This window comes from Heloderma suspectum, chromosome Z (genome assembly GCF_057233095.1).
Source record: "Heloderma suspectum isolate Gila_16-S chromosome Z, 16-S_ref, whole genome shotgun sequence".
In the NCBI taxonomy this organism is placed as follows: Eukaryota; Metazoa; Chordata; class Lepidosauria; order Squamata; family Helodermatidae; genus Heloderma; species Heloderma suspectum.
This window is the reverse complement of record NC_139476.1, coordinates 5,506,805-5,533,381: the sequence shown is the minus strand read 5'-3', so window position 1 is coordinate 5,533,381 and position 26,577 is coordinate 5,506,805. Positions and strand designations below refer to the sequence as shown.

The 26,577-nt window shown below is 45.3% G+C and overlaps 1 protein-coding gene across 5 annotated transcripts in view; it reads left to right on the top strand.

The window, feature by feature from the left end:
• Positions 1 to 265: 265 nt before the first annotated feature.
• Positions 266 to 26,577, top strand: part of LOC146333554 (ELAV-like protein 1) — a 52,199-nt gene continuing 25,887 nt past the window's right edge. For 2 of the 5 annotated variants that reach the window (XM_084825905.1, XM_084825902.1), the window contains exons 1-5: positions 266 to 718; positions 17,414 to 17,603; positions 18,417 to 18,520; positions 20,487 to 20,640; positions 20,819 to 21,044. In XM_084825905.1, the coding sequence (XP_084682031.1) occupies positions 17,432 to 17,603; positions 18,417 to 18,520; positions 20,487 to 20,640; positions 20,819 to 21,044 (656 nt within the window). In that variant the 5' untranslated portion in view covers positions 266 to 718; positions 17,414 to 17,431. Of the gene's footprint in view, positions 719 to 14,680; positions 14,911 to 17,413; positions 17,604 to 18,416; positions 18,521 to 20,486; positions 20,641 to 20,818; positions 21,045 to 26,577 lie in introns of all 5 variants that reach the window. The other 3 variants (XM_084825904.1, XM_084825903.1, XM_084825901.1) reach the window with 3 other exon arrangements.

The window sequence follows — 26,577 nt, the reverse complement described above, 5'->3', positions numbered from 1 at the left end:
ACGAGGGCAGCCGCGGCGCATGCGCGGCCGCCGCGCGCCCCCCTCCCCTCTCCGCGGGCAGCGGTTCGCCCGCCGCCTCCTCCTCCTCCTCCTCCTCCTCTCCTCCCCTCCTCCTCGCGCACCCGCGCTCCCTGACCGGCGCGGCTGCCGCCCAATGGGCGCCGCCGGGCGCGCGCGCCGCGGCCAATGAGCGGCGGCGGGCGGGCGTTGCAAGGGGCGTGGCCAGGCGGCGCTCCCTCCTGCTCCTGCTCCTGCTCCTCCTCGCCTGCTGCTGCTGCTGCTGCTGCTGATTGAGGGAGCGAAGCGGCTCGTCGTGCGGCCGGAGGGACCTGCGATCCTTCTTCCTCCTCCTCCTCCTCGTCCCTCCCCTCCCTCTCCCTGCCGCCGCCGCCGCCCTGCTCTCCCTCCTCGTCGGCGTCGCCCCGCCGGAGCCGCAGCCCGTCGCCAGGTGAGGGCCGCCGCCGAGGGCGGTTGGGAGAGGCGGAGGCCCGCGCGGCCTTGCCGGGCCTGTGACGCAGGGAGGGGCGGGGCCTGCGCGAGCGAGCGGCGGGGGCGGGGCCTGCGCGGCGGGGGCGGGGCCTGCGCGGCGCGGGCGGGGCCCTTTGTGGGGGCGGGCACCAGCGGCGCGGGCGGCGCGTCCGGGGCGGCAGCCGTAGCTCGGCGGCCGCTGGTCCTCTTCCGCTGCGCTACCGCGGGCTTAGGGCCGCTGTTCTGCAAGGTAGGCCGCTCCTTCCCGTACGGAGAGCCCTGTACGGCGCAGGGCGCGCGCGGGTGGGCGATCCAAGTCGTCGCGATCCAAGTCCAGCGAAGACGCGACGCGACGCGACGCGACGCGGTTCCGGCCCGCTTCGTACAGCGCTTACGTGTGCATGATTAGATTCGTTAGCCGCCGATCTGGCCGGTCGCGCTGTAGCAGTTGAGAGGGAGGGAGAACGCGATGACGTGCAAGCCGGTTATAATGAGAACAATCGGATGGCGTTTTATTTTTTAAAAAAAATCTTGTTTTTTTGTGTTTGTTTTTTTAAAAGTACGTTTTGTACGCACACGAGAACTTGTGGCCTTCTTTCAGACACCAGCGTTGGAATGTAGGCCGGTGTTGCTTTTCCCCATATAAATATATTTATTGCTTTGGGGAAGGAATGCAGTGCAAACGAAATACATTCGTGACCAATGCAAGCCAGTCGTTATAAGGACAATAACGTAGCATTTGCAGGAGTGTTGCAGAGGCAATATTTCATAGTCCTCCTTAGACTCGCAGCCATGTAGGGTAGGCTAGTAATGCTGTTTCCTCATATATGGGGAAGCGGGGGGGGGGGAGACTCTTGCCTAAAGCCTCCTGTCACTACGACCGCTAAATATTCAGCGTATATATTTAAAAATCCTTTATAAAGTTATTCACATCCCACCTTTCTGACTTGCAACATAATTGGGAGTTTAGGGCATTCAAAGTTGCCAGCTAAAGAGCTCCAAAATGAGGAACACATTGTGAGAAAGGATGAACATGACGTGTTACGTGTTGGAGCAAGAACAGGATTTTATTAGAATATACTGTCCTTGTAATATCTTAAACCCAATTTGCTTTTTTGCAAAGGCACTTGAGCACTACATTTTAATGCTGAACACAGATCTGTCCTGTGAGATAAGGAACAGGTGGCAAGCCTAGTTCAAAGTGCCTCTCAATATTTCTCATGCTACCTCTGTAAGGTAGGTCATATGCAAACCCCCATATGTTGGGGTGTTGATGGCAAAGGCTCATCCAACAGTGGCTCTTTTCTAAAGCTACCTGACCCTCCTGGTACTGCTAATATGGCACATTGGTATGCGGGGGGGGGGGGGAGACTCAGTACTCCTCAATAATCTTCACAATAATTCTCTTTGAAATGTATGTTCATGTCTGAACAGTGTCCTGCTCTAGATCAAGTCTTGGCTGTTTGTGAGCAAATACAGGGAGCGATGCAATAGAATAGTCAAGTCGGCAAACAAATGTTCAAGCACAAGTTTCGGTCCAAGGAGGTTTAGGGTAAGGCAACAGTGGTCAAAATCCAGGCCAAGGTCAGAACTCAGTCAGTCAGTCAAAGAGGATCAGGCAGCAACAGGAGTAATCAAGATAACAAGTGAGAAGCCAATCACAGTAAATCAGTCAAGGTCAGGAAACCACATCAATCAGTGGGCCCGATTCATGGGGCATGCCAGAGGCTGGATGGACCAGGTTGTTCCAAGACTGGCTGGGTTTCTAGTAAAGGCTTTTAAGCCCAAAGCCAGCTGGACAACACCCAGAGCTCAGCTGCAGCAATCACAGCTCCCTTTCCAGAGCTTACTCCTGAGGAGTCCCTTTCTCCTGAGGAGACCTCTTCTGGAGGCGAGCACCCCTTTGCACAGGAGCCCTGCTAGCCTGTTGCTTGAGGCAACGTTGCTCCCAGGGTTGGCTCAGCCTCTGCCTTTCTCCTGCCAGGGATGGCCCTGCAGCCACCTCCCCTGAGGGCTCAGGCTCCTCTGGGTCTGGTGGCAGTCCCTGCTCTGGGGTGCCCTGGGCTTCTGGAGCCTCTACCTCCTCCTCTGAGGAGGACTCCTTAAGTTGGGATGTGACAAACAGGAATGTCAATTTGGGACTCCATGTTTCTACTTCAACACTGTTATCTCACCCTTCCTCCGAGGCAGCATATGTAGTTCCTCCCACCCCCATTTTAACCTCAACAACTCTGTGAGCTAGGGTCTGCAGAGAGATCACAGTGGCCGAAGATCACCCAGTCAGCTTCACGTCTGAGTGGGCATTTGGACCTGGGTCTCTCAGCTCCATGCCTGACACGCTTGCAGCGCTGGTCAACCCAAGGAGAGCCTGTGTGACCGGGCAGTGAACTGGGACCAGGCACATCCAGGCTCAAATCCCCACTGGGTGATCCTGAGCCAGTCACTATTTTCTCAGCCAGCAATTGCTGAAAATTCAGTTTTTCTGACAAAGGCAGGGCTCCACCCTCAGCTTAAAGGAGGACTGTCAAGTACTTGAACTGCATGCCCGCTACATGCTGCCAAGTGGCCACATGAAACCACAAGACATCCGTTGTCTCACAGGACCACACAATGTGGTCATCAGCACCTGCTGTGTTCCTCTATCCTTACAACAACCCTGTGAGGTAGGCAACATCTCTCAACCTATCTGCTGAGCTTCACTCATTTTATAATATTAGTTTCATCAGCAGAAAAAAATTCCACAGAAAGATTTCCAACCTATGTTGGTACCCAGTTCCATTTTTGTATTTAACTGTATATTTCTTTCCCATTTTACGCCATCTCTTGAAATCCTAAACAGCAGTACTGGTGGTGTAATTAAACATAACTTATTTATTGAATTTCTCTCCTTTTTCTATAGTGAGCTCTTCCTCCCCTTCCTGTTATCCTCAGAGCAACCCTGTGAGGTAGGCTAGCTGAGAAAATAGTGACTGGCTCAAGATCACCCAGTGGGGATTTGAGCCTGGATCTGCCTGGTCCCAGTTCACTGCCCAGTCACATGGGCTCTCCTTGGGTTAACCCACTACTGCAGCCTCCTCTAGCCTGGTGTTGGACAACAACTCCCATCATCCCCAACCAGCTCAGTCATGATGTCTGGAGAGCACTTGCTTGGGAAGGCTGCATTATTTGGGCAGTCAGTGTTCTATTGTAAGCTCCCTTGCAAAGTAATAAAAATGTGCAGCAAATGTCTGTCGCAGTGAGCTGACACACAGAGGCACAGGGGAGAAGTCCTGTGCTTGACATTTCCGAGCATGCCTTGTATTAAAGAGGAGGGTGAGCTGAAATCCTTCTATAAGGATGCACTACTGTGGGACTAGCTCAGGGAAGGGGAATGTGTGACCCTCCAGATACTGGTGATCTGCAACTCCCATCAGTACTAGGCATAGAATCATAGAATCATAGAATAGGAGGGTTGGAAGGGGCCTACAAGGCCATCGAGTCCTTGAGGGGTGATAGGATACATACTTGCCACATGTAGCTCATTGCTGAATTAGGTCCACAGTGCCACCCTTCCAGCATAGGTGTTCAGTCAAACGTTGGAGGATACCACTCTGGAGTTGGGCTGAAGTTCAGTGCCAAAGCAAGTGTTTTAGATGCAGAAGGTCCCAGATTCAACCCTCAGCATCTCCAGATAGGGATGAGAAAGGGCCCTGCCTGAAATCCTGGAGAGCTGCCAGTCAGTGTCTACAGTACTAGGCTAGACAGAGTAATGGTCTCAGTATAAGGCAGCTTTCTCTGTTCCTAATACCAGTTGCTAGGGAACACATGCAGGAGGCTGCTGTTGCGCTCATGTGGGCTTCCCAGGGGCATCTTATTGGCCACTGTAGAAACAGGACGTTGGACTAGAGAGGCTTTTGGTCTGCTCCAGTTTGGAATTGCTGTAAGACAGCTTCCTATGTTAACTCCAGAAGTAATAGTCTGAAAGCAACATGCAATGCAATTCCAAGCAGGTCTAGTCAGAAGGAAGTCCCACAGAGTTTGGTGGGTCTCTCTTCCTAATGAGTGTTCATAGGACTGCAGACTTGCATATTTTTTCACTGTTCCTGGACCACAAAAAGGACAGTATCTGGGAAGCGTTGTTCAGTTTATGGAATAGATCTATGCAAGCTGAGATCTTCAAGCGTAAGCACTTTGACCATACATTTATTAGTGACGCTTACTGTATAGAGACCCAGGCTGGGAAAAATCACAGGAATCTGATCTCTTGGACTCCTACAAACTTGCAAGGTGGCACTTTGAGGCTTCCTCCACCCCCAAATCCCTGGTGGATTTAAAAATGGCAGCAGAACTTCCCCACAGCAGTGTTCTGGCTGTGTTCTTCCAGGCCTCAAGGATGTAAGAGTCTGAGTAAGCACTGAATTGGCAGTGCTGCTACACAGTGAAGTATTGTGGATTGAGAGTTGAGGAAGCCTCTTAGAAGCAACTAGGTCTTTCACAGCAAAAAAAGGTAGCAGTGAGCTCAGGGGGTGTTGTGTGCGTACATGTGCATGTGCAAGCTGTGCTGATGAGCCAAGAATGTACCATCTTACGGGTACTGGGCGTCTGTACGTTTTTGAAGAATACAGATACGATTATGTGCACGGATTGTTTGCCTGATCTGAAAGGAGTGAGTTTTCCATTCAGGCATGGTGAGTTTTCAGGACGCTGGAAGCTCTGCTTCTGCTTAGTCAACCGTTTGTTTGTAAAATAAAATGTCAGATCTGACGTTTTGTTCTTTACCGTATACTGTGTGCTCAATGTTCTGAGGCTGCTCTTTTCCTCTCAAATTGTTCGTTACTCTTTTGTTTCTTGAAGAGCGGGATATCAACGTTGGGCCAATTCACTATTCAGCTCCGTGTTTGTTTTTGCTAAAAGTTCCACTCTTAACTCACCAAAATCTCTCCCCTCCATTTATATTAAAAAAGGGGAGCAGGGGAGAGGGAGTATGCAAATCAAGAAAGCAAAACAGGGAAAATGTTTACCATCTTTATCTACATCTCTCACAGGGCTGGAAGATAATGTCCAATTTTTAGGAGCCAGTATCAAATGTTACCTTTTTTTGGTTGGTGGATTTTTATTTTCTCTTCAATCCTGTTTTTGTTTGTTTTCTGTAATAAGTATACACAAGCTTTAATAAATATATTTTAATAAGTATAGACAAGATGTTTTGCCCTTTCTTCACAATTTTAGCCTTCATTCTCACAAACAGCTGGCAAAAGTGCTCATTCTGTTTCTCGACTGTACCACTTCAGACATGACCAAATGTCCCTTTATGCAAAAACAATCCCTGCACATAGAAAGCTAGCATGCCAGAGGAAAGGCCTAGGCTCCTTCCTAGCATGCTAGCTTATTATCTGCATGGATGACTATTTAGTACAGGGGAGCACTCACTCATGTGGTGTCAACCAGATGCCAGAAGTGTACAATCAAGAAAAAAGTTTCATTACCTCGTCCCCTTTTGTGAAAGCTAGGCCTTGGCTGGGTGTGTAATACAGCTTCTCCATACAATTAAGGTCTTCAGCATAATCTACAGAACAAGTGTTAGAATGTCTGCATGACCCCCTTTGTAGTTCTAGGCCTTCCTGATTAATTACCCTCTGGTTTCATCTTCCCCCAAATCTGGCTTGTAAATAGCCATTTACCTGGTTGGCTCCACTAGGCAAAAGTCACCTTTCCTGTTCCTACCAGGCAGGAAAGCTTGACACTCTGGGGAAAAAATACACACATTACTTCTCTCTTATTGGGCCATGTGGGCTGGAGTTTTGGTTACTGTTCTGGGGATGGGGGTGTGGGGGGATTTCAAGTAGTAACTTTCACAGATGTTTCGTGAGGTCTATCCCACCAGGGCCTTCCCAGCTCTCTTATGAGAAAAACCTTTTACACAGAAATGGAAGGGTGTAATAAAGGTGAATAGGTATGGGCTAAACCTGTCCCTTTTTTCTCCAGTGAATTTTCCACATTCCTGCCCTGGATATCCATGGAAATCCTACAGAATGCCTCAAATAGCTTCACTTTTGGGAACTATGGACATTCAAATATGCATTACCACCACCCACTTGTTCCACTGGGATTTGCATCTGGATACTATCCATTACTTTCAGTAATTTTTTACATCCAGATATGGACAGAGCCTCGTGTGGCGCAGAGTGGTAGGTGGCAGTATTGCAACCGAAACTCCCCCCATGACCTGAGTTGGATCCCAGCGGAAGCTGGGTCTCGGGTAGCCGGCTCAGGTCGACTCAGCCCTCCATCCTTCCGAGATCGGTAAAATGAGGACCCAGCTTGCTGGGGAAAAGGTAGTCACGACTGGGGAAGGCAATGGCAAACCACCCCGCTACAGTCTGCCATGAAAACGCCAGTGCAAGCGGCGTCCCTCTAAGGGTCAGTAATGACCCGGTGCTTGCACAGGAGGAACCTTTCCTTATGGATCCTTAGGATAATAGGAAACCGCTTTCTACTGAGTCAGAGAATTGGTCCACTGTGCTCAGTATTGTCTGCACTGACTGGCAGCAGCTTTCCAGGATTTAGGCAGATAAGGCTCTTTCCCAGCTCTACCTGGAGATGCCACGAATTGAACCTAGGACCTTTTCCATGCAAAGCATGGGCTCTGCCACTGAGCTACAGCCTTTCCTGCAAAAAGAAGGCAAGGTTCCAGTCCTCATGGTTCTGAATAAAGGGCTCCTTTAAGCAGAACACAGGACGGTGCCTCATACTGAGGCAGACCATTAGTCCATCTACTCAGTATTGTCTAGATTGACTGGGAGCACTTGTCTAGGGTTTTAGACAGGGATTTCTTGCAGGTTTGCCTGTATATGGCAGGGATACCTAGGACCTTATATATCCATGTGCTCTAGTAAGCTGCGGCCCCTCCACTCAAATGGTGTCAGTTTCTTTTGTCCTTTGCAGATCCCCATTCTTAACCCCCACCCCACTGCAGTTAGCTAGTGCAAGAGTTTGCAATATATTGATGTGGATGTTTTTCTGACAGAGTGGGTAAAATTAGCCAAAAGGTGGGTTTAGGATAATTTTCCTCATCAGCAGAATTATAGTAACTGTATTGAAAATGACATCTGAATTACTTCAGATGTGCCTGATCTGACCTGAAGTTTATGTCATAAAGATCTTTTCATATCACAACCTGCATATTTACTTAAAAGTACACATCCCTCTAAGTTCGTTGGGGCTGACTCCCTATTAAGCATACATAGGATGGCAGCCAGAGTCTGATTGTTGCAGCTAAATTGCTAGGAGTACATGGCTGGTGGCTAGCATTAATTGTTAAAACATGTAGGAATATTAATTAGTACCAGATCTTGGAACTTCATTCAGTTCCTACTAATATTTATTTTTGTCCAATGATTCAATTGTTCAATAAGAATACTCATACTTGAGTTATGTCAGGGTTTCCTTGGTCTGTATTCTCTTTTTCCCTTTCTGTTAGTCATTATGTTGTCCTGTTTCCTTTTTGGTGTATGTAAACATAGTTGAAATTGACCTATAATTTTCCTGTAGCAAATACGGTGCCACTGACCAGTATAGTTAAAATTTGGGATGGCAGACAAGGGTAATACGTTTATTCAAAAGTTGAGTGTTTATTATAAACTGGAATGATAAGATACAGGATCATGTACAGCCCTATGCCTTATTAAGAACAATTTAATGAAAACAAAACATAAACCTGTTCTGCCATAATTAAATGTTTGTTTCTTATCTGGATAAAACAAACTTGTTTCCAATAAAAAGTCTTCATGAAGTGGTGTAGGGGAGATAATACAGATAAATAATTTTCCTTGGAAAATCTCCTGAAATCCATTGATATTTCAATTTGTGGAGGGAAAGGAGCAGCAAATACCAAAGCAGCAAATTTAGAATTACTGAACAGTAGAATTTAAAATTTCTACCATGCAACAGTTTCCTTGCTTGAAAGGCCTCTTCTGTTTAAGTTAGTCATGCATTTTGTTAATTGTTGGCTCCAGTGAATTTTACTTCCTCTTTCTCACCACTGAGAATGAAACAAGCTTTTGTATGCAGGAAGATTTATGTCAATCAGTGTTGGTTCTGCAGTGTACGTGTGTTGAATGGAAAAGGATAGGCAGTGCTGCAACTCCAGAAGTGATGTCTGAGATTAACTGGGTAATCTGGAATATATTCTTGCCAGAAAATTTTCGTTTAAATGTAACATTGTGTGTTCTTATCAGGTACCCAGGCCTGATCAAAATTCAGATGGCCCGGCCGGCTGATCCTTGTCTCCTTTCAGGGAAACAGAGGGTGCCATTACACAAGCTAGTTTCTTAGGAGTCTGTGTTTCGAGGTCTAGTTCAAGGCCTTTGCCCTTCATCAGGTTCCTTGCTAAGTGATGCCACACAGAGGCATGATGATGTTGCTTCAGACTGAAGTTGCTTAAGAATATCCCAGCTAGAGTGAAGGTCCTCGCCTCTGATTAGTCTCTTTTGTGGGAGACACATTCTGACCCATCTAATTGTAGGCTGGAACATCACATTTGGCTTCAGACCAGGGTCTGGGAACCTGGGTTACTGCTTAGTATCTAAGAAGTAGTGTATGTGTCAGGGTGGTGGGTTAGGGAGGAGAGCTGCAGCAAGAGGGGGTACATTAGCTGTCCTCCACCAAGCACTTTCTTTCTCCTCCCACCACAGGGCAAACATGTACCTGCAGCTTCCGGAGTGACACTAGAGATGTAAATGAAGTGGGGGGGGGGGGACCCATTTGATGTTTGTTTTCTTTGAGGGGGATGGGTGGGATGGAAGTGTTCAGAAAAATTGAATTTGTATTTATTTAATATATTTCCATGCTGCCCGTTAGCCGAAGCTTTCTGGGCAGTTTACAGAACAAAGCTTAATACCGTAAAATACAATAACATAGTAAAATATAGTATAAAACCATAACAGAATAAAACCAAAGTATTAATCAAGATAAAAGTCAGCAGCAGTGCAAAGATCTAAAAAGACTAGTTTTTAAAACTGAAGGGCTAAAAAGATTGCTCTGAAAAGACTACAGTCTAGGTGCCAGGCAAGCCTCTCTGGCAATACTTTGTTTGTTTTTAGTGGTCTTTACAGATTTAAAGTCACTTTGTTGCTTTAGGAGCATAAAATGTATTATGTGTAACTTTGCTCATAAAATGATCATTAACATTAAAAACATTTAAAAGTAAAGTCAGTAAACTTTAATTTTCTGAATAAGCTATACTTTAAATTTAATATACCAAACGTGGTAATTTTATGAGCAAACAAAGTTATACGTAATACATTTTAGGAAGTTCAGAAGTAGTCCTTGAAACATCTGAACCATCCTAAAAGGCAGAAGAAACAGGAAGAGCTAGAGGTAGAGGATAACTGCCAGCATAGTGTAGTGGTGCGAGTGTTGGACTGGGAGTTGGGAGATCTGGGTTCTAGTCTCCACTCGACTATGGAAGCTCACTGGGTGACCTTGAGCCAGTCACAGACTCTCAGCCCAACCTACCTCACAGGGTTGTTGTTGTGAGGATAAAATGGAGAGGAGGATAATGTAAGCCGCCTTGGGTTCCTTGCCAGAGGAAAAAAAAGCGGGATGTAAATACAATAAATAAATAAAATAAAAATAAATAACTGGTATACAGCATCTGTTCCTGTTTGTGAGGAGTTCACTGAGGTAGAGTTAGGGAAATCCCATCTGACAAACTGTTGAGAACATAAATGGGAAAGTCTCTTACCTATTAGGAATGGTAAGGAAGAATATTTAATTTAAGAACCTTTAAGTAGAAGATTTACATTTTATTTCCCTTTTGTAAATAATTCCCTGTAATAAACGTTTTATTATTCGTTTAACAATATTTATGCGTCACTTACATTAAAGAAATTCTAAGCAGTGTACAGAAACAAGTCTTAATACAGAGGACAAGATTACCTTCTTGTTGAAAAAGGTATGTTTTCAGTAGGTACTGAAAACCCCAAAGGGTTGATGCCTGCCTAATCTGTAGTGGCAGGGAATTCCAGAGTGTGCTTACTACAGTACTAAAGGCTGTATTCCGAGCTGTGGTTGACCAGATCTCCGAAATCTTGGATCCCACCAGGAGGATATCTCCTGATAAGCACAGCAGCTGACCAGGCTGGAATGGGGCCAGGTAGTCTCTTAAGTGTCCTGGTTCTGGGTTGTTTTGGGCTTTGTAAACAATACCGAAACCCTAATCCTGGCCTGGCAACATATAGGCAGCTAGTGCAGTTCCCTCAGAATAAGTGTAATATGCTAGCAATAAGCTTCTCCCATTACCAACTTGGCTGCAACATTCTACACCGACTCCAGCTTAGGGCAGCCCCACATAAAACACATTGCAGTAATCCAGTGTTGACGTTTCAACGCATGGACCACAGTGTTCAAGCTATTCTTGTCCAAGAATGGCCACAACTCTCTTACCCGCCAGAGCTGGTAAAAGGCACTCCTAGCCATTGAAGACACCTGTGCCTCCAGTGTATTTATTTAAAACATTTATGTCCCGCCCAGTATCATTAAGATCGCAGGACGGCATACAGATAAAATCAATTTGAACAATATAAAAAAATAATTGAAACGGTTAAAACATATTAAACGTTAAACAAGCTAATACCAATTAAAATCAAAACAGTAAAACAGTTAAAACAGTGTCTACTTGAGGGAACACATTTAGCCTTCAGTGGCTTTGGTAAAAAGCCATGTTTTTACTTGGCGCTGAAATGAAACCAGTGTCTGTGTCAATTGGGCCTCCAAGGGGAGGGCATTCCGCAACCGGGGTGCCACAGCAGAGAAGGCCTTCTCCCACGTCTCACCATAGTGTATGTCTCTCAGTGGTGGGATGCAGAGGAGGGCCCTTCCAACAGATATCAGTCCTCAGGCAGGCATATATAGGGAGAGGCGTTCCCTCAGTTATCAAGGTCCCGAGCCACTTAGGGCTTTAAATATCACCACCAAAACCTTGAATTCCGATTGGAAGCATATTGGTAGCCAGCACAATTCCTTTAAAGCTGATGTTACATGATTTTTATGGTGTTCTAGTCAGCAGTCTAGCTGTTGAATTTTGCACCAGCTGCAGCTTCTGAGTCTTCAAGGCCAGCCCCATGTAAAGTGCATTGCAGTAGTCTAATCGGGAAGTTACCAGTGCATGTAATGGGGCTCCAGTGACAGGGATACTCCCAAGCTATGCCCTGCTCCTTCAGGGTGAGTGCAACCCCATCCAGGACAGGTCACTTACCCAATTCTCAGACTCGGGAACCACCAATCCACAGAGCTTCCATCTTGTCAAGATTTAGCTTTAGTTTATTGGCTCTCATCCAGCCCATTACAGCTTCCAGGCACTGGCCCAGCACGTTCACTGTCTCAGCCGACTGCGATGAGAAGGAAAGTAGTGCTGAGCATCACCAGTGTACTGGTGACACCTGACTCCAAAACTCCCTACCCAACAGCTCAATATAGATGTTGAACAGCATGGGAGACAGAATAGAACCCTGAGGCACCCCACAGCTTAATAGCCATTGGGTAGAACAGGAATCCCCCAATACTACTTTCTGGAATCGGCCCTGCAGGTAGAAAAGTGCCCTCAACTCCCACCTTGCAGAGCCCATCCAGTAAGATACCACGATCAATGGTATCAAAAGCCACTGAGAGATCCAAGAGGATCAACAGGGTGGCACTCCCCCTACCTTTCACCTGGAGTAGGTCATTGATCAGAGCAACCAAGGCCATTTCAGTGCTGTAACCTGGCTTGAAAGGGGTCCAGATAATCAGTTTCCTCCAAGAACATCTGAAGCTGCCCAGCCACCACACGCTCAAGCACCTTGCCCCAAAGGGGGATATTAGCGATGGGGCGATAAGTCCAGGGAGGTCCTCTTCAGCAGAGGGTGCACTACAGCCTCTTTCAAGGTGGCAGGCACCACACCCTGACAGAGGGAAGCATTTACCACCCCCTGGACCCACCCAATCAGTCCACCTCTGCTAGATCCAGTGACGGTGGTGGATCAGTGAGCACACCCAGACTATGCAGCTGCTCCTTCAAGGGAGGTGTAACCCCCTCTACAGCAGGTAACTGACCCAGTTCCCAGACATGAGAGCTGCTCACCCACAGAGCCTCTGTCTTGATAGGCCCTCATCCAGCCCTCCACTGTATCCAGGTTCAGGACTGGCACACCCTCTCCTGATTCAGAGCTTAGAGAAACAAGCTGGGTGTCATCAGTGTGCTGATGGCACTCCGCTCTAAATTGCCTAATTACTGCTCCCATCAGCTTCATATAGACATTAAATAGCACTGGGGTTAAAATAGTGCTTTGCAGCACCCTACAGCCTAAATGCCAGGGGACCAATGAGCACTCCCCCAAAATCTGCTCTTTAAGACAGACCATGCAAATAGGTCCAGAACTACTGAAGAACAGTGCCTCTGATCTCCATCTCATAAAGCCAGTCCAGAAGCATACCATGGTCAGTGATACCAAAAGCCACTGCAAGGTCCACTAAGGGCTCCAGGGCTAATGCATAGTCAGGTATGAGCGGATCAGTGGAACAGGGAGATCGATTCTTTTTTAATAAAGATAACGGATCTGGTGAGGAATATTTCCTTCCAGAAGAACGAAAGCTAATGGTAAGTTTTGACACTCTACTAATGCAGGAACAACAGAAGATTCTAACGAGACTATCCTTCCTAAAAGAACTATTAATGACTAAGTGCCGTCGGGGCACTGTGACATTGCCGACTAACATCTGTTCAGCCTGTGACTCTCCAAAATGACCAGAAGTCACATTGGATCAGGAAGAAAGTGATTTATTGATCAAAATAATAGGTATCCTCAGTAATGTCTACAATTGCCTTGCCATGTCTCTCTCAAAAACCTTTCCCAAAACGTGTGACCGAGCAGTAGTTATCAAGTACTGTAGAGTCCAGGGTGGACTCCTTGAGGAGTGGTTGCAACCCCACCTCTTTCAAGTCAGCAGGTACCCCCCCCCCAACAAGGGAAGCCGCTGGGGGGGCTATCATCAGGAGGTTTGGGGTGCGGTGTCATCAATATGCAGATGACACGCAGCTCTACCTCTCATTCAAATCTTCACCAAAGTTGGCCATAGAATCCCTGTCCAAATGTCTGGAGACGGTGAGTGGCTGGATGAGGAGGAATATGCTGAAGCTGAACCCTGACCAGACCAAGGCACTTTTGGTGGGAGACAAGAAGAGGCTGTGGGATGTTGACCTGGTGTTGAATGGGGTATGGCTACCCTTGAAAGACCAGGTCTGCAGCCTGGGGGTCATTTTAGACTCCCAGCTGTCCATGGAGGCTCAGGTGTCAGCTGTGAGCCGGACAGCGCTGTATCAACTCCATCTGATATGGCGGCTGCACTCCTACCTTCCTGACCATCTTCTCCCATCGGTAGTACATGCCCTGGTCTCCTCTTGTTTAGACTACTGTAATGCGCTCTACATGGGGTTTCCCTTGAAGACGGTTCGGAAGCTGCAGCTGGTAGAGAATGCGGCGGCTCGCCTGATTAAAGGCAGCCGCCAGCAAGATCACATCACTCCAGTGCTGAAGGAGTTGCACTGGTTACCGGTTGTTTTCCGGGCCAAATTCAAGATGTTGGTTTTGACCTTTAAAACCCTATATGGTTCTGGCCCAGCCTGTCTTAAGGAGTGCCTCCAGCAATACCAGACAGGCCGCTTAACAAGATCAGCCTCGGATGGCCTTCTCTCTGTCCCATCAGCCAGGACAGCTAGGCTGGTGGGGACGAGGGAGAGGGCCTTCTCTGTGGTGGCCCCCACTCTGTGGAACTCCCTCCCTAGGGAACTCCGCCATGCCCCCTCTTTAATGAGCTTCCACCATGCATTAAAATTACATGGTTTTTACATGGTAAAATTACAACAACGTGGTTGTTCAGGCAGGCATTTCGGATGGGTTAGGGTATTTTAGAAAATGTTTTTACCATAGAATTTTATTGTTTTAAACTGTTTTATTATATACTTTGTACATCGCCCAGAGTGGCTGGGTGACCAGCCAGATGGGCGATTAATAAACAAACAAACAAACAAGGATGCATTCACCACACTCAGAACCTACCCAGTCAAACCTCCTTGGTGAGCTTTAATCAGCGAAGGAGGGCAAGGATCGAGAGAGTACGTGGCTGAGCATTTCAGATAATTTATTAATGTCCTCAGGCTGCACAAACTTAAACTTATCCTATAATATCTTGCTAGGTACAGCATTGGATGCCTCATTTGGAATGGCAGTAAGTGCAGCATCAAGATTTCTGCAGAGTTGGATGATTTTGTCCTAGCAGAAGAATTACAGCAGTCTTCTGAAGGGGCAAAGGCTCTGTTTGCCTGAACCAATGTTAGCAGCCCCCAAACCACTTCAAAAAGCTCCACTGGATGCGATGGAGACAGTAAAATAAGCCCTTTGCACTGCTCTTACCACCATGCAGTAGGTATGTTTCTGTGCTGTTTGGTTGCCTTCACGACTAGACCTGCGCTTTAGCCGTTGTCCAGCCTGTTTCATCATCCTCAACCCCCTGGAGTACCAGGGAGTTGATCAGGCTCCACAGCGCTGAAGAGGGCACTCAGCGATGGATCCACCTAATTGTAGCATTGTCCTGCCCACATTTTACCATCTTGTCAACAAGGATATCGTGGGAAACCTTGTTAAATGTTTTGCTGAAATCAAGATATACTGTGCCCATAGCATTCCCATGATCCACCAAACTAGTAACTCTATCAAAAAGGATAAGGTTGGTCATGACTTATACCTGACAAATCTATGTTGACCAATAGTAATCAAAACATTATTTTCTAGATGGCCAGAGGTTGACCATTTAATCATCTGTTCAAGAATTTTGCTTGGTGTTTACATCAAATTGACTGGTCTGTAGTTTGCTGGATCTACCTTTTTGCCCTTCTTGAAGATTTGCCCTTCTTGAAGATTTGCCCATCTCCAGTCTTCCAGCACCTCACCTGTTCTCCAGGAGTGCCTAAAGATTGCAGACTGTGGCTCTGAACTAATGTTTGCAAGTTCCTTCAGCACCCGAGGATGTAATTCTTCTGGCTCTTGAGACTTGTACTCGATTAAAGTAGCTCAGTGCTCTCTAGCCATGTCTTTATTGTGGCCTGAAATCCCTCCATGTATCATTTGTTCTGCTTTTTCCAGATTGAACCAACTCCCCTTGTGGGAGAAGACTGAGGCAAAATAGGAGTTGAATAGTTCCGCCTTCTCTCCATCACCTGTTAAGAATTCCCCATCTTCTTTCAGCAGTGGGCCTGCCCCTTCCTTGATCTTCCTCCTAACATAGTCAAAGAAGCCCCTTTTGTTCTTCTTAGCATCCCTTGCCAGCCCCGGTTCATTCTGGGCCTTTGTCTTGACACCATCCTTAACAGGTTCAGGCAACCCCCTCCTTGGTAATATGTCCCTCTTTCCATCTTGTATACATGATTTATGCAGCTCCTGTAGAGCTGCTGCCTTTAATGCAGAACCATACTTTGAAAGCTCCCAGAGCTGATAACTCCAAGGTAAGCAGGGAGAACAGCATGTGGGATCCTTATAGAGTTGGTGCAGAAGTCATGGATAACCCTGGTTTGCGGGAGGACTGTAGAATTGTGACCCATCCCTTCGGCCCTCCTTTCGTGCAGATTACATACACAGGCAGGTTATGAATGGTTTGCCAGCCCTGCTTAAGAGTGCTCCTAAATTTTTGCACATCTGCATGCAGAAACAAACATGCTATTTTTAATGTGGCTGCTAAGAATGTGTTGCTTTCCCCCACTGGCAGAGTGACATAGAGAAGACAGAAGTTATATTATAATTCAAGGGCTTTTTCATAAAACTAGAAGGCTAAAGCAGTCAGGCTAATTGTGTCTTGTCCGCTCTGACTGGTAGCAGTTTCACAGTCTTTTTTCCCAGTCCTGGCTAGGATGGATTCACCAGAAATGTCTGGGATTGAACCTGAGAGTTTTTTTTAATGTAAAGCCACAGAGCTGTGGCCCCTATGTCAATAGTATCAGCTCCTCGTAGAACATCTGCGAAGACAGCCTTGGTGTAAACCTAGCAGGATGAGCACAGTGTAGTATACGCTGCCAGCAGAGGAAGTTAAAACATGTGCCTGCCGTTTGCCTGGAGATGCTGGGGATTTAACTGAGGTGCTGAACTGAGGCCTTTCCCCCCAGTAAGTCAACATACACTTTACCACGGTTATATATTGCGTCTAAAGAGAAGTGGTTAAGACGCTGAACTGCAGACTGGAAGGTCGGCAGGTCAGCAGTTCGAGACCCGAGTGCTGCGTGACAGAGTGAGCTCCCGTCTTCAGCTTCTGCCAACCTAGCAGTTCGAAAGCAAGAAATTGCAAGTAGATAAATAGGTACCGCCTCGGCGGGAAAGGTAACGGTGTTCAGTCATGCTGGCCACATGACCACGGAAGCGTCTTTGGACAGCGCTGGCTCTTCGGCTTAGAAACGGGGATGAGCACCGCACCCTAGAGTCGGACACGACTGGTTGGGGACACCTTTACCTTTTTTTACTTTTTTTTAAAGAGAAGTGTGCAGTGAAACCATTAGCAGGTATGACCAGTTCAGACGGTGTACTGATAGTTGTTTATCTTTTAATCTAGTTGGGAGAAATACGTTGTATATGGACCAGAAATTTGCAGTAGCTGCAGAGAGCTACATTTTTCAGAAATAAATTTGTTAATTGCAAGACTGTACTCCTGCGTTCTATGTTCCGTTTTTTGTTCTGACTTTATTCTATGTAAAAAGACAGCTTTGTCATATTGAACCTTATTTTTGACCTGAAAAGTGTGGTAACAATCAGCATCTTGTTGATATGAGCATTGTAGTGACCTGTTTGTCTTTAATATTTTAATATTTGGTTTTCAGTTTGTCTTATTCTTTTTAAAAAATGCGACAGATACGCAGAACTAAACAGTGCATTTTGTCTTCTGACAGGTTTATTTTCTAATTAAAATGTCTAATGGTTATGAAGATCACATGGCTGAAGACTGCAGGGATGATATCGGTAGGACAAACCTAATTGTTAACTACCTTCCTCAGAATATGACCCAGGATGAGCTGCGGAGCCTGTTTAGCAGCATTGGGGAAGTTGAATCTGCCAAGCTTATTCGAGACAAAGTTGCAGGTAAAAAAACAAAACAAAAAGGCTGTAATAAAATATCCTGCATTGTCAACTGCAAACTGTAATGAATACATAGAAGTTCTCTCTGTGGGTGGATGGATGCTTTATCTTGATGAGCTTTAATGCAATAGTAAAAAAAGGGGGGGTTATGAAGTCTGGTTGCTTCTGAAACAGTTGTGAAGAACAGAGCAAACTTCACTAAGCTAGTACAGAATCCAGAGAACGCCATAACCAGTTCAGTGTGTCCAAACAGCAACTCCCCCATGCCACATAGGCAAACCCATGTTTGAAACGGAGGGACTTTCAGAAGCAGTTCATGCAGGGTCCAGAGGATGGGGTAGCCAGACAGGGAGAACCAATATTTCCCGCTGGTTCTTTGGGCCTGCCAAACCTTAGGAGCACCCTTCAAGTAGATTTTTGGATCTTGGCCCCCATTTTCTGTCACTCCTAGAGCATTCCTGGAATCTTTTATTTACCCCTCTCTTTATTGTACATGCAGATGTAGGCATGGGCTGGGAACCTTCACTGTGGATAACTTACATTGTTGCATTGTGGATAATAATTTATGTTGTTGTTGAGGAATTTAAGGGATATATCCAGGTCTTCAGAATGAGAAGACCTTGCTGTGATTCCCCTCTGCTTAGTGTGGCATTTTAGCTGTTTGCATAAAAAACAAATCGTGTCCCAGAAGAATGCAAATATAGCGTGTTCATTTTAATGAACAGTGAAGCAAATAGTGAAGTCTCCCTCTCCCACTTATTTCAAGAGAACCACTTTTTATATATGTGTATATAACATTCCTTTTGTTCCCTACAGGACACAGCTTGGGATATGGCTTTGTGAACTACGTGACTGCTAAAGATGCCGAAAGAGCAATAAACACACTGAATGGCTTGAGGCTTCAGTCCAAAACCATCAAGGTAAAAGTGACTGTACCAGCTATGTCAAGTGGGAGTTGGCCGCCTAGGATTTCTCATTCCTCTTTCCCTCCAGATGCTTTCTTTAAACCTTCAGTTGCTCCATGGCTCCTATTGCCCCCGCAGCAGCATGTCTGTGCTTCTTGTGGCTCCTAGATTACCTGCTGTGCCTTTACAATAGTGTAGGTATACGTTGCGATACGTGAGCCAGAATTCTAGAAGAGCAGATGTGTTAGTCTATTTAGGGGAAACAATCAAGAGTCTTGTAGCATCTTTAAAGGTAGCCAGATCTATTAAGACAAGTGCTTATTTCATCAGATACATGACTTTGACAATGAAGAGTGTGTCTTCATGTACGCATTTCTGTCTTTGGTATATTCCCTTATCTTTAAAATATTAGAAGTCTGTCAAGAAACGTTTAGCTGGTTGATTGTATCAGTTTAAGTTGATCTGCATAAACCTGCTTATTGGAAACAATTATGTGTTTCTAATAAGCAGTGTGAAAAAAGTGTGTGTTTGGTTTGGGGTTGTATGTGCCCCTGCAAAGAGGTGTTCACCCTCATGCACGAGGAAATGCCTTTTCTAAGATGGCACTTTCCATCCACCGCTCTTATAAGATCTTATATTTAAAAATAATTCAAAATGTTAATGTCTGCAGCCTATCTGAGGGCCCCTATCTGTTTTTTACAACCAAGTGACCCAACCGGTTAATAGTCAAAACGCTATAGCCCTAAATAAAATATGTATGCCTGGGTCTACTGCGTGTGTGGAGGGAGAGCTCTTAAGGAAGCAACAGGAATCAGGATTGGCACTCCACCAGCTGCCTGGCTCACAAGCTGAAGGGACAAGCCATGGGTCAGGGAATAAGGGGGCTGGGCTCACAATGCGAGCAGCACAGCTGCCGTCGCTTTGTAAATGGAATCGCGTGACTGTGTGCTGGCTGCCATTCCCCCATGAAAGAGCTGCTTGTACCCTTTCAAGCATCACATTCTCTGCCTTACGAAAGCCCAACTGGGGAGCTTGATCAAATGCGAAAACTTAACTCCTGCTTTCTTTTATTGCATTGTGTTCTGTTTTTCCATGAATGGCCAAGTGTTCCAAGAGTTGAGTAGTAAGGAAATTGTGTACTGGGCTGAGTGGCCACACCCAGGAAGATCACTTTGGGCACGGGGGAGGGGGCGTTTACCATTTTTGTGAATTTGTCTCTGCATGTGATTAAGTTTCCCAGCCCATATTTATGCTCTCCAAAAAACAATCCTGTAGGCATTCTCTGTGTATTGGGAGGAGTAATTTCATGGATATTTCTAGAACAACCTTCCCCAACCTGGTGCTCTCCAGATGTGTTGGACTACAACTCCTGGAGGGCACCAGGTTGGGGAAGGCTGTTCTAATATATACAGTCCTCACCTTTTTACCTTCCTGGTGCAAATTTCTACACAGCTGGGTTGTTCCTGTGCTATATCCAGCACCTGAACTGGCTTCCATGAGGTGACCTACAAGGTAGGGGTACCCACAGTATTGGAGCTTAGTCTTACCCAATTGTTCTTTTAGTCTCTGGTGTAAAATAAGAAGCCCAGCATATATAACCTACTGGAGGTTTTCATAAAGGAATTGCTTTTGCTGCTCATCTTCCTAACTAAACTGGAATCCTAGAGTTTGAAGGGGCTGGGGCTTTTAGGCCATCTAGTTCCGACACCTTGCTCACTGGAGAAAATCCAGAGCTAGGGCATCCCAAATAGATAGCTGTCCAGCCTCTGCTTTAAGACTTGCAGTGAGGTAGAGTCTGTCCCCAAGTAATTGGTTTCATTATCAAAGTGTTCTTACTGCTAAAATATTTGGAAACGGCAGGTGCAAGTGTGAAACAAAGCTGACTGTGTGCTAGAAGTTCTGGAGGGAGTCAAGCAGCAAAAACTTAATGAACTCGTGTCTAAATCAATAGTTCATTTTGTTTTCCTTTTTTTTTTTTAAGGTGTCATATGCCCGCCCAAGCTCTGAAGTCATCAAAGATGCAAACTTGTACATTAGTGGGCTGCCACGGACAATGACGCAGAAAGATGTTGAAGACATGTTTTCACGGTTTGGACGCATTATCAACTCACGTGTGCTGGTTGACCAAACTACAGGTGTGCAAGGCAGTGGTTCTGCTGGATGCTATGTCATTTTAGGAATCTTACCTAGTCTATTTAGGAATTTATAAAGTGCCCAACTGATGCCATGCAATCTGGTCAAAGCAGGACTCAGTTGGGAGCAAATGGAAGGAAGGGATCTCTTACTCTGCATTTCTGTTGCTTTGGCTTCAAGGTTTGTCCCGAGGGGTGGCGTTTATCCGGTTTGACAAGAGATCAGAAGCTGAAGAGGCCATCTCAAACTTCAACGGTCACAAGCCCCCTGGCTCCTCTGAACCAATCACGGTGAAATTTGCCGCCAACCCCAACCAGAACAAAAACGTGGCATTGCTCTCACAGCTGTACCACTCGCCAGCTAGACGGTTTGGAGGCCCCGTCCATCACCAGGCGCAGAGATTCAGGTAGGTTAGGAAGAATGAAATGATCAGAGGTCTGTACTGTTTATTTTCTCTGTCTCTGTCTCTGTCTCTTTGCGCCTCTCTTGCCTTTTTCCCCCCTTGTCATTACTGTTCCTCATCAGACACAGCACACAGTCTTCCAGTAGATAGAAAAAGGGAGCGAAAAAATCAACAGTGACATAAACGTTACCCATTCCAAAATATTAGGTTTAACGCTATGTTGAAGATCTTGTGTTCCAGTAATAAGTAAATAAAGACCACTTTTTGGAATACTTCTTGTTGCTTCCCTTCGTGCAGCCTGATCATCATATGTGTTAATTTACCCATGAGGAGGGCATTCCAAACCAGTTCAGCCATCCATCAGTCATAAGGAGACATTATTGAATATCCTCAAAGGGGTCACAATAGGATTCAGTGTAAATTTGTATCCAGTGATTTCTGCTATTACTTTAACCAACTCTTTCCCAATATTTCTTGACAGTTCACGTGGAACCCATCAGCTTGGTCCCAATTGCACCTCCAACTTCTTCCATTAGATTTTCTTTAATGTGCATTCTGTATAACTTTAGAGAGTTCTGAAATACTTTCAAAATTAATGGCAGTCGAGTGCTTTTGTCCCCAATTGAATATGTATTCCCAAGCTATGTCAGTAATCATTGTTGATGTCCATTTCTGTTCTTATTTTCTGTTCTATCAGATTTCTCTCTCTTTATTTTTTTCCTAATAGAATTTCATTTAAATAGAGGATTAAAAGCCCTCCAAGTCCTTTTTCCCCTGTTAATAAAGATTGAAAATTTGTCTGTCTGATCTGATGCTTCATAACAGTGTGTCAACAGATAACATTTTTTTAAAAATTACTTGAAGAATGGGGGTCTGGTGTTCATTGTAATGCACGGTTCCTCAAATGGTGCTGTTCCACTCCTGTTAAAACAATAACCCTAAGCCTGTAAAAGCCTCTCTCTTCCCATAGTTTTAAAATGCCAAAATGATTTTTTTGTTAAAGACTTCCTGTTGTCATTTTAAAAACAACTTGTTCTGCTTTTCTGATTAAAACTAGCATTTTGAGTGGTTTACAGAACTATTAAAAAAACATTTTAAGCTGGGGAAGGGGAGATACAAACCAGTAAAATAAAGGCAACAATTTAAATAAAATCAAAGTGCAGTGATGCCAACGAAACAACCGTGGCCCATGATCTAACGTATGTGCCTGGTAGTTGTATTGCAGCTAATGACATGCTGCGAATATCAGTGATCTTAGATTCCTGAAGCAAAAATTGCATATTTTCATTTGTGGCTTAATGTCCCAAATAAAATCACAAGCTTTATAGGCAGCTGTTGCAAATTGGCTCAGAAAAAGAAGAAAAAGCTGTAATTTGTTGCACAGCTAAGCCCCACTGCACGCACAACAAGGAAGAATGCGATAATCCTAATGGGGAAAAGGATGCGCAGTTGAGCAACTTCTCTTCCTATCTCTGGACCTTGTGAAAGTGGCTTTATTAAAATGTAAAAGGACAAGGCTACACACGTACTTCTAAACTGGGAAGGAACATTGTGCAGTTCATCTAGTCCAGGGGAGGGCAACTTGTGGCCTTCCATATGTTCTGGTCTACAACTCCCATCAACCATAGCCAGTATAGCCAGTGGTGAGGGATCATGGGTGTTGTAGGCCAAACCATCTGGATGGCCACAAGGTACCCACCCCTGAGCTAAATCATTGCCTTTAAACAGGGGATGACACACAAGGGTGCACATTTACATGTAAAATTAAAAAACAGAGAATCACTGCCCACATGAAAAATCACACTTGTTGCTGGAAATTAGCGTGTCTCCACCCCCACTAAATGATGCCCCTTTTTTTGGCAAGGCAGAATCATTGCAGAAACAACTGGGACCTTCCCACATCCCTTCCTTCCAGCCTGAACCCCATCTGTGTGTATTAACTCGGCAAAAAGATGCATGCCACCTGTGCCTGCAGTCCTGTGCACACCCACCAGGGAGTAAGTCCCAATGAAGTCTCTAGAACTTCTGAGTAAAATGTATAGGTTTTGGCTGCATGCTTTACATCTCTTAACAGCCTAAGACCCAGTGATTACAGTAGCATTTACTACCATATAAGCGTAGATAACGTTGTCATATTAGCCTGGCAGCAGACATTCCTGGGCAATCGATGTAATGACTTGTAGGCCCTCAGGCCCAGAGGACTCATTGCCCATCAGTTCTTAATGACTAGCTTCGCTTCACTTCCCTCGCCCCCTTCAGCTGTCAAGGAAACATACCTGTGTTGTGTTAGATTTCGCGATTCTAGTCAAATATTCTTGAACCTTAAATTTGCATGCCAGGTTTGAGGTATATACATTCTTACAAAAGGCTATAAACCTATCACTTGTGCTGTTCTTATTATTAGTCAGTTTGCAATATCTTTTTTTCTTCCCACCTCTCATGCAGTTTTTGCAAAACTCCATTACTTTTTTTTAAGTGCTGTTATGCAAACACCAATATTCTTGCCTCTAAAATGTCCAGCTCTACTCCTTATTAATGTCAATTTGAACAAGAGCACCCTCACGGTCTAATTTCTTAAATGGAAAATAAGATTTTCATTCTTCTCTTTAAATGAGTAAAATACTGCTTGGCTGCTCTGACGTGAATGTTTCCCATATTGATGATAAGATATTTGTTAGAAAATGGAAGCAGCGAACTTTTCAATCTTAACCCCTTTGAAAAGTTTAGTTGTCACTTTTTACTTTAAAAGAAGACTAGATTTAAAAAAAAAAACTTCCTTGAATAGGATTTTTCCCAGAGTTGGTGGGAGGGAGTATAATCTCTAGCAGTGCCCGTGAAGAAGATGGCGATCTCTCTCATACTTAATGTCTGTTATAGCAACTTCCCCTGACCTTGTGTTCTCCAGATGTGTTGGACTAAATTCCCAGGATCTCCAGCTGTGCTGGGGTGATGGGAGTTTGTCCTACACATCTGGAGGGCACAAGGTTGGGGAAAGCAGAATTACAGCTTTACTGTCAATTCTCACTTGGCAAAGTCTTCGGTTGCCCTAGTCCAGCTTGCAACGAAGGCTTTGGCAGCATCATTCCAGATGTGTGCGTGCAGCCAGCCATTCGACGAGAACGCCCTCAGTTTCTCCTTTTATGATGCTGCTGATTTTGCCTGACGTGGACTCTGATAGCAAAGCTTGTTTAATTGAACCCCTCTCCAGTTGCACCCCTGCTGTCTCCGCGCGTGACCTGAGAGCACACCCATCACTCTCCTGTGCATTGCAGGGGGAAGCTAAGCAGTGGTGGATGGCTGAACTGCCCTCTACCCCGGTACTGTCTTCTCTGCCGGGCAGTGGTTCCTCTGGGGTCTCTGGTGGCCTTTACCAGTTCTGCCTGCTTGAGATCCTTTTTAACTGGAAATGGTAAAAGAACCAGCTGGCTGGGTAAGCCAAGCCAGTATTTGTAGACCTCTGGGTCTCACAACTCTCGGCCTTCCTGGGAAGTTTATCCATCATTACTGAAAATTACTGAGGAACTCTGAAAATCTTCGAAAGCATAGCCTTCTAATGGCCATTGCAGGTTGGAAATTACGGGAGTTGCAGGCCAGCGCATCTGGGTGCCAGGTTGGGGAAGGCTGATATAGGAATGCCAAGGCTCTTTAGAACACGGTTCAGAAACGGCTCATTTCACCCAATTAAAAACATGTTAAAAACAGCCAGTAATTCCTCTTACTGCTAATCATCAAATACTGCTCAGTAAATAGCAACACCAATAATTCAGCCCTACAAGGTCTGCATAAATTCCTCACCAGAAAGACAAACAGATGATAACTCTTTCGATATCATTGACAACTATTCATTCTACTAAGAGGAGTCAAATTGGGTAGCCAGGATCTATCTCATAGTCTGCAGACTCAGTAACAATTAGTCGAATTATAATTGCTTTGTAATAGTTTAAATCAGTTCACAGATAATGATCAATAGCATCAGCAACTATTAGCAGCTTCTGATTTTTTAAAATGGCAAATCCTTTAATACATAGTGATTATAGTTCATTTTTCAAGAGACTTACTAGCAGCAATTATTTAAATAGCAACAACTACATTGGTACATATTTAATTTAATGTAATATATCCATTTTTCCCTGGAAGCCTCATTCTGTCCTTTGCCATTATCCCATGTATGGAGAGTGGCTGCCTTTTGAGGATTTAATTCCCCACTGCTAGGTAAATATACACTCTTTTGAAAACTCTCCATGTTGCCCAGATGGCCCTCTCCTAACCTCTGGATTGGGATTTCTTATTTCACTTGCTTACATGTCTTTTTGTTTTTTAAAGTCCTTGCTCATTTTCACACAATGCTTGTTGTAAATCCTTTCTAGTAGTTACCTCTTCAGTGAAGCCCTTGCATGTTTTTTTTTAATTATTATCATTATTTTCATTCTCCTAAAGTGTAGAGTCAGATTGGGTATCGTTCAGAATTCTTGTCTTAGAATTCTTGTCACATGTTAAATAAATACATGTTCTTCTATCTGCCTGTACTCAGCCTCTTCGTGTAAGGTGATGATTCTCCCCTACTGTGTTAATATTATTTAAGGGTATTTTTGCCAGGTTCACTTCCCGGTAGCCCCCAAACAGTGACAGTAATGGGCCCAGGGTTGGAATCAGGGGCTCAGTCAGGATGATGTGCCAAGCTGTGGTGTGGCGGATCTTGAATGAGCTGTGCACGTGCACCTTCTCTGTCCATCCATTCATGGACAGCTGTTGATTGCCATGAGACCCCGAATTGGCAGGCTGTGGTCAGCACTTACCCTTCAAATTGGGATTGGAGACCATGGTTTCCAGGTTAGAGGTAGAGCGCTAACTATAGTCTGTGTATTCGGATGTCGCGGCAAAATGGCTAGTGTTAAATGGGAAATGGAGAGGAAGACACATAAAGGAAAGGAGAAGGGCGCATGCGCGTGCATGGCTCATTCACAATCTTCCAGACCCAGGTTTGGAGGATCATCTGAATTGATCCTAACTTCAAGAGGTGATCTGCAGAGATGGTCTTATCGCATTGTCCTGGTGCCTCTTGAGTAAATGCTACTCTTCCTGGTTAAGGGAACACAATGTAGAGTGATGCCCTGAGAAGCTGGAGTGTTATCCACCTACAACCAAGTAGTTGCTAGCCATTAAGCCATGGGGCCCTCTGGTTCTGCTTCGTAAATAAGGCATTACTTTGTCAAAAAAGTGGTCTTGCATGACCTGTTTAAAACACACCACGATCATAAACATACCTGTCGTGGCAGGAGGTGCCTCCCCATCCCCAGGTCTTCCCAAACATCTGAGCTCAAGGATTTTCTTGTGGTGCTGTGTAAGAGTACGGTGCAGATTCATAGGGCTAAACCTAGTGAGACACTGTGCGATGCCTCCCCTTCCTAGGTCAGGGGGAGAGGGGGGAAATAAGTAGCCAGAAACTGATCAGTGAGTTGGAGAAAGAAGTCCAAAAGCCCGAGGCTGTGCAGCTTCCTGGGAAGACTTACTGGGATGGGGGGCGGTGTGGGAGGGG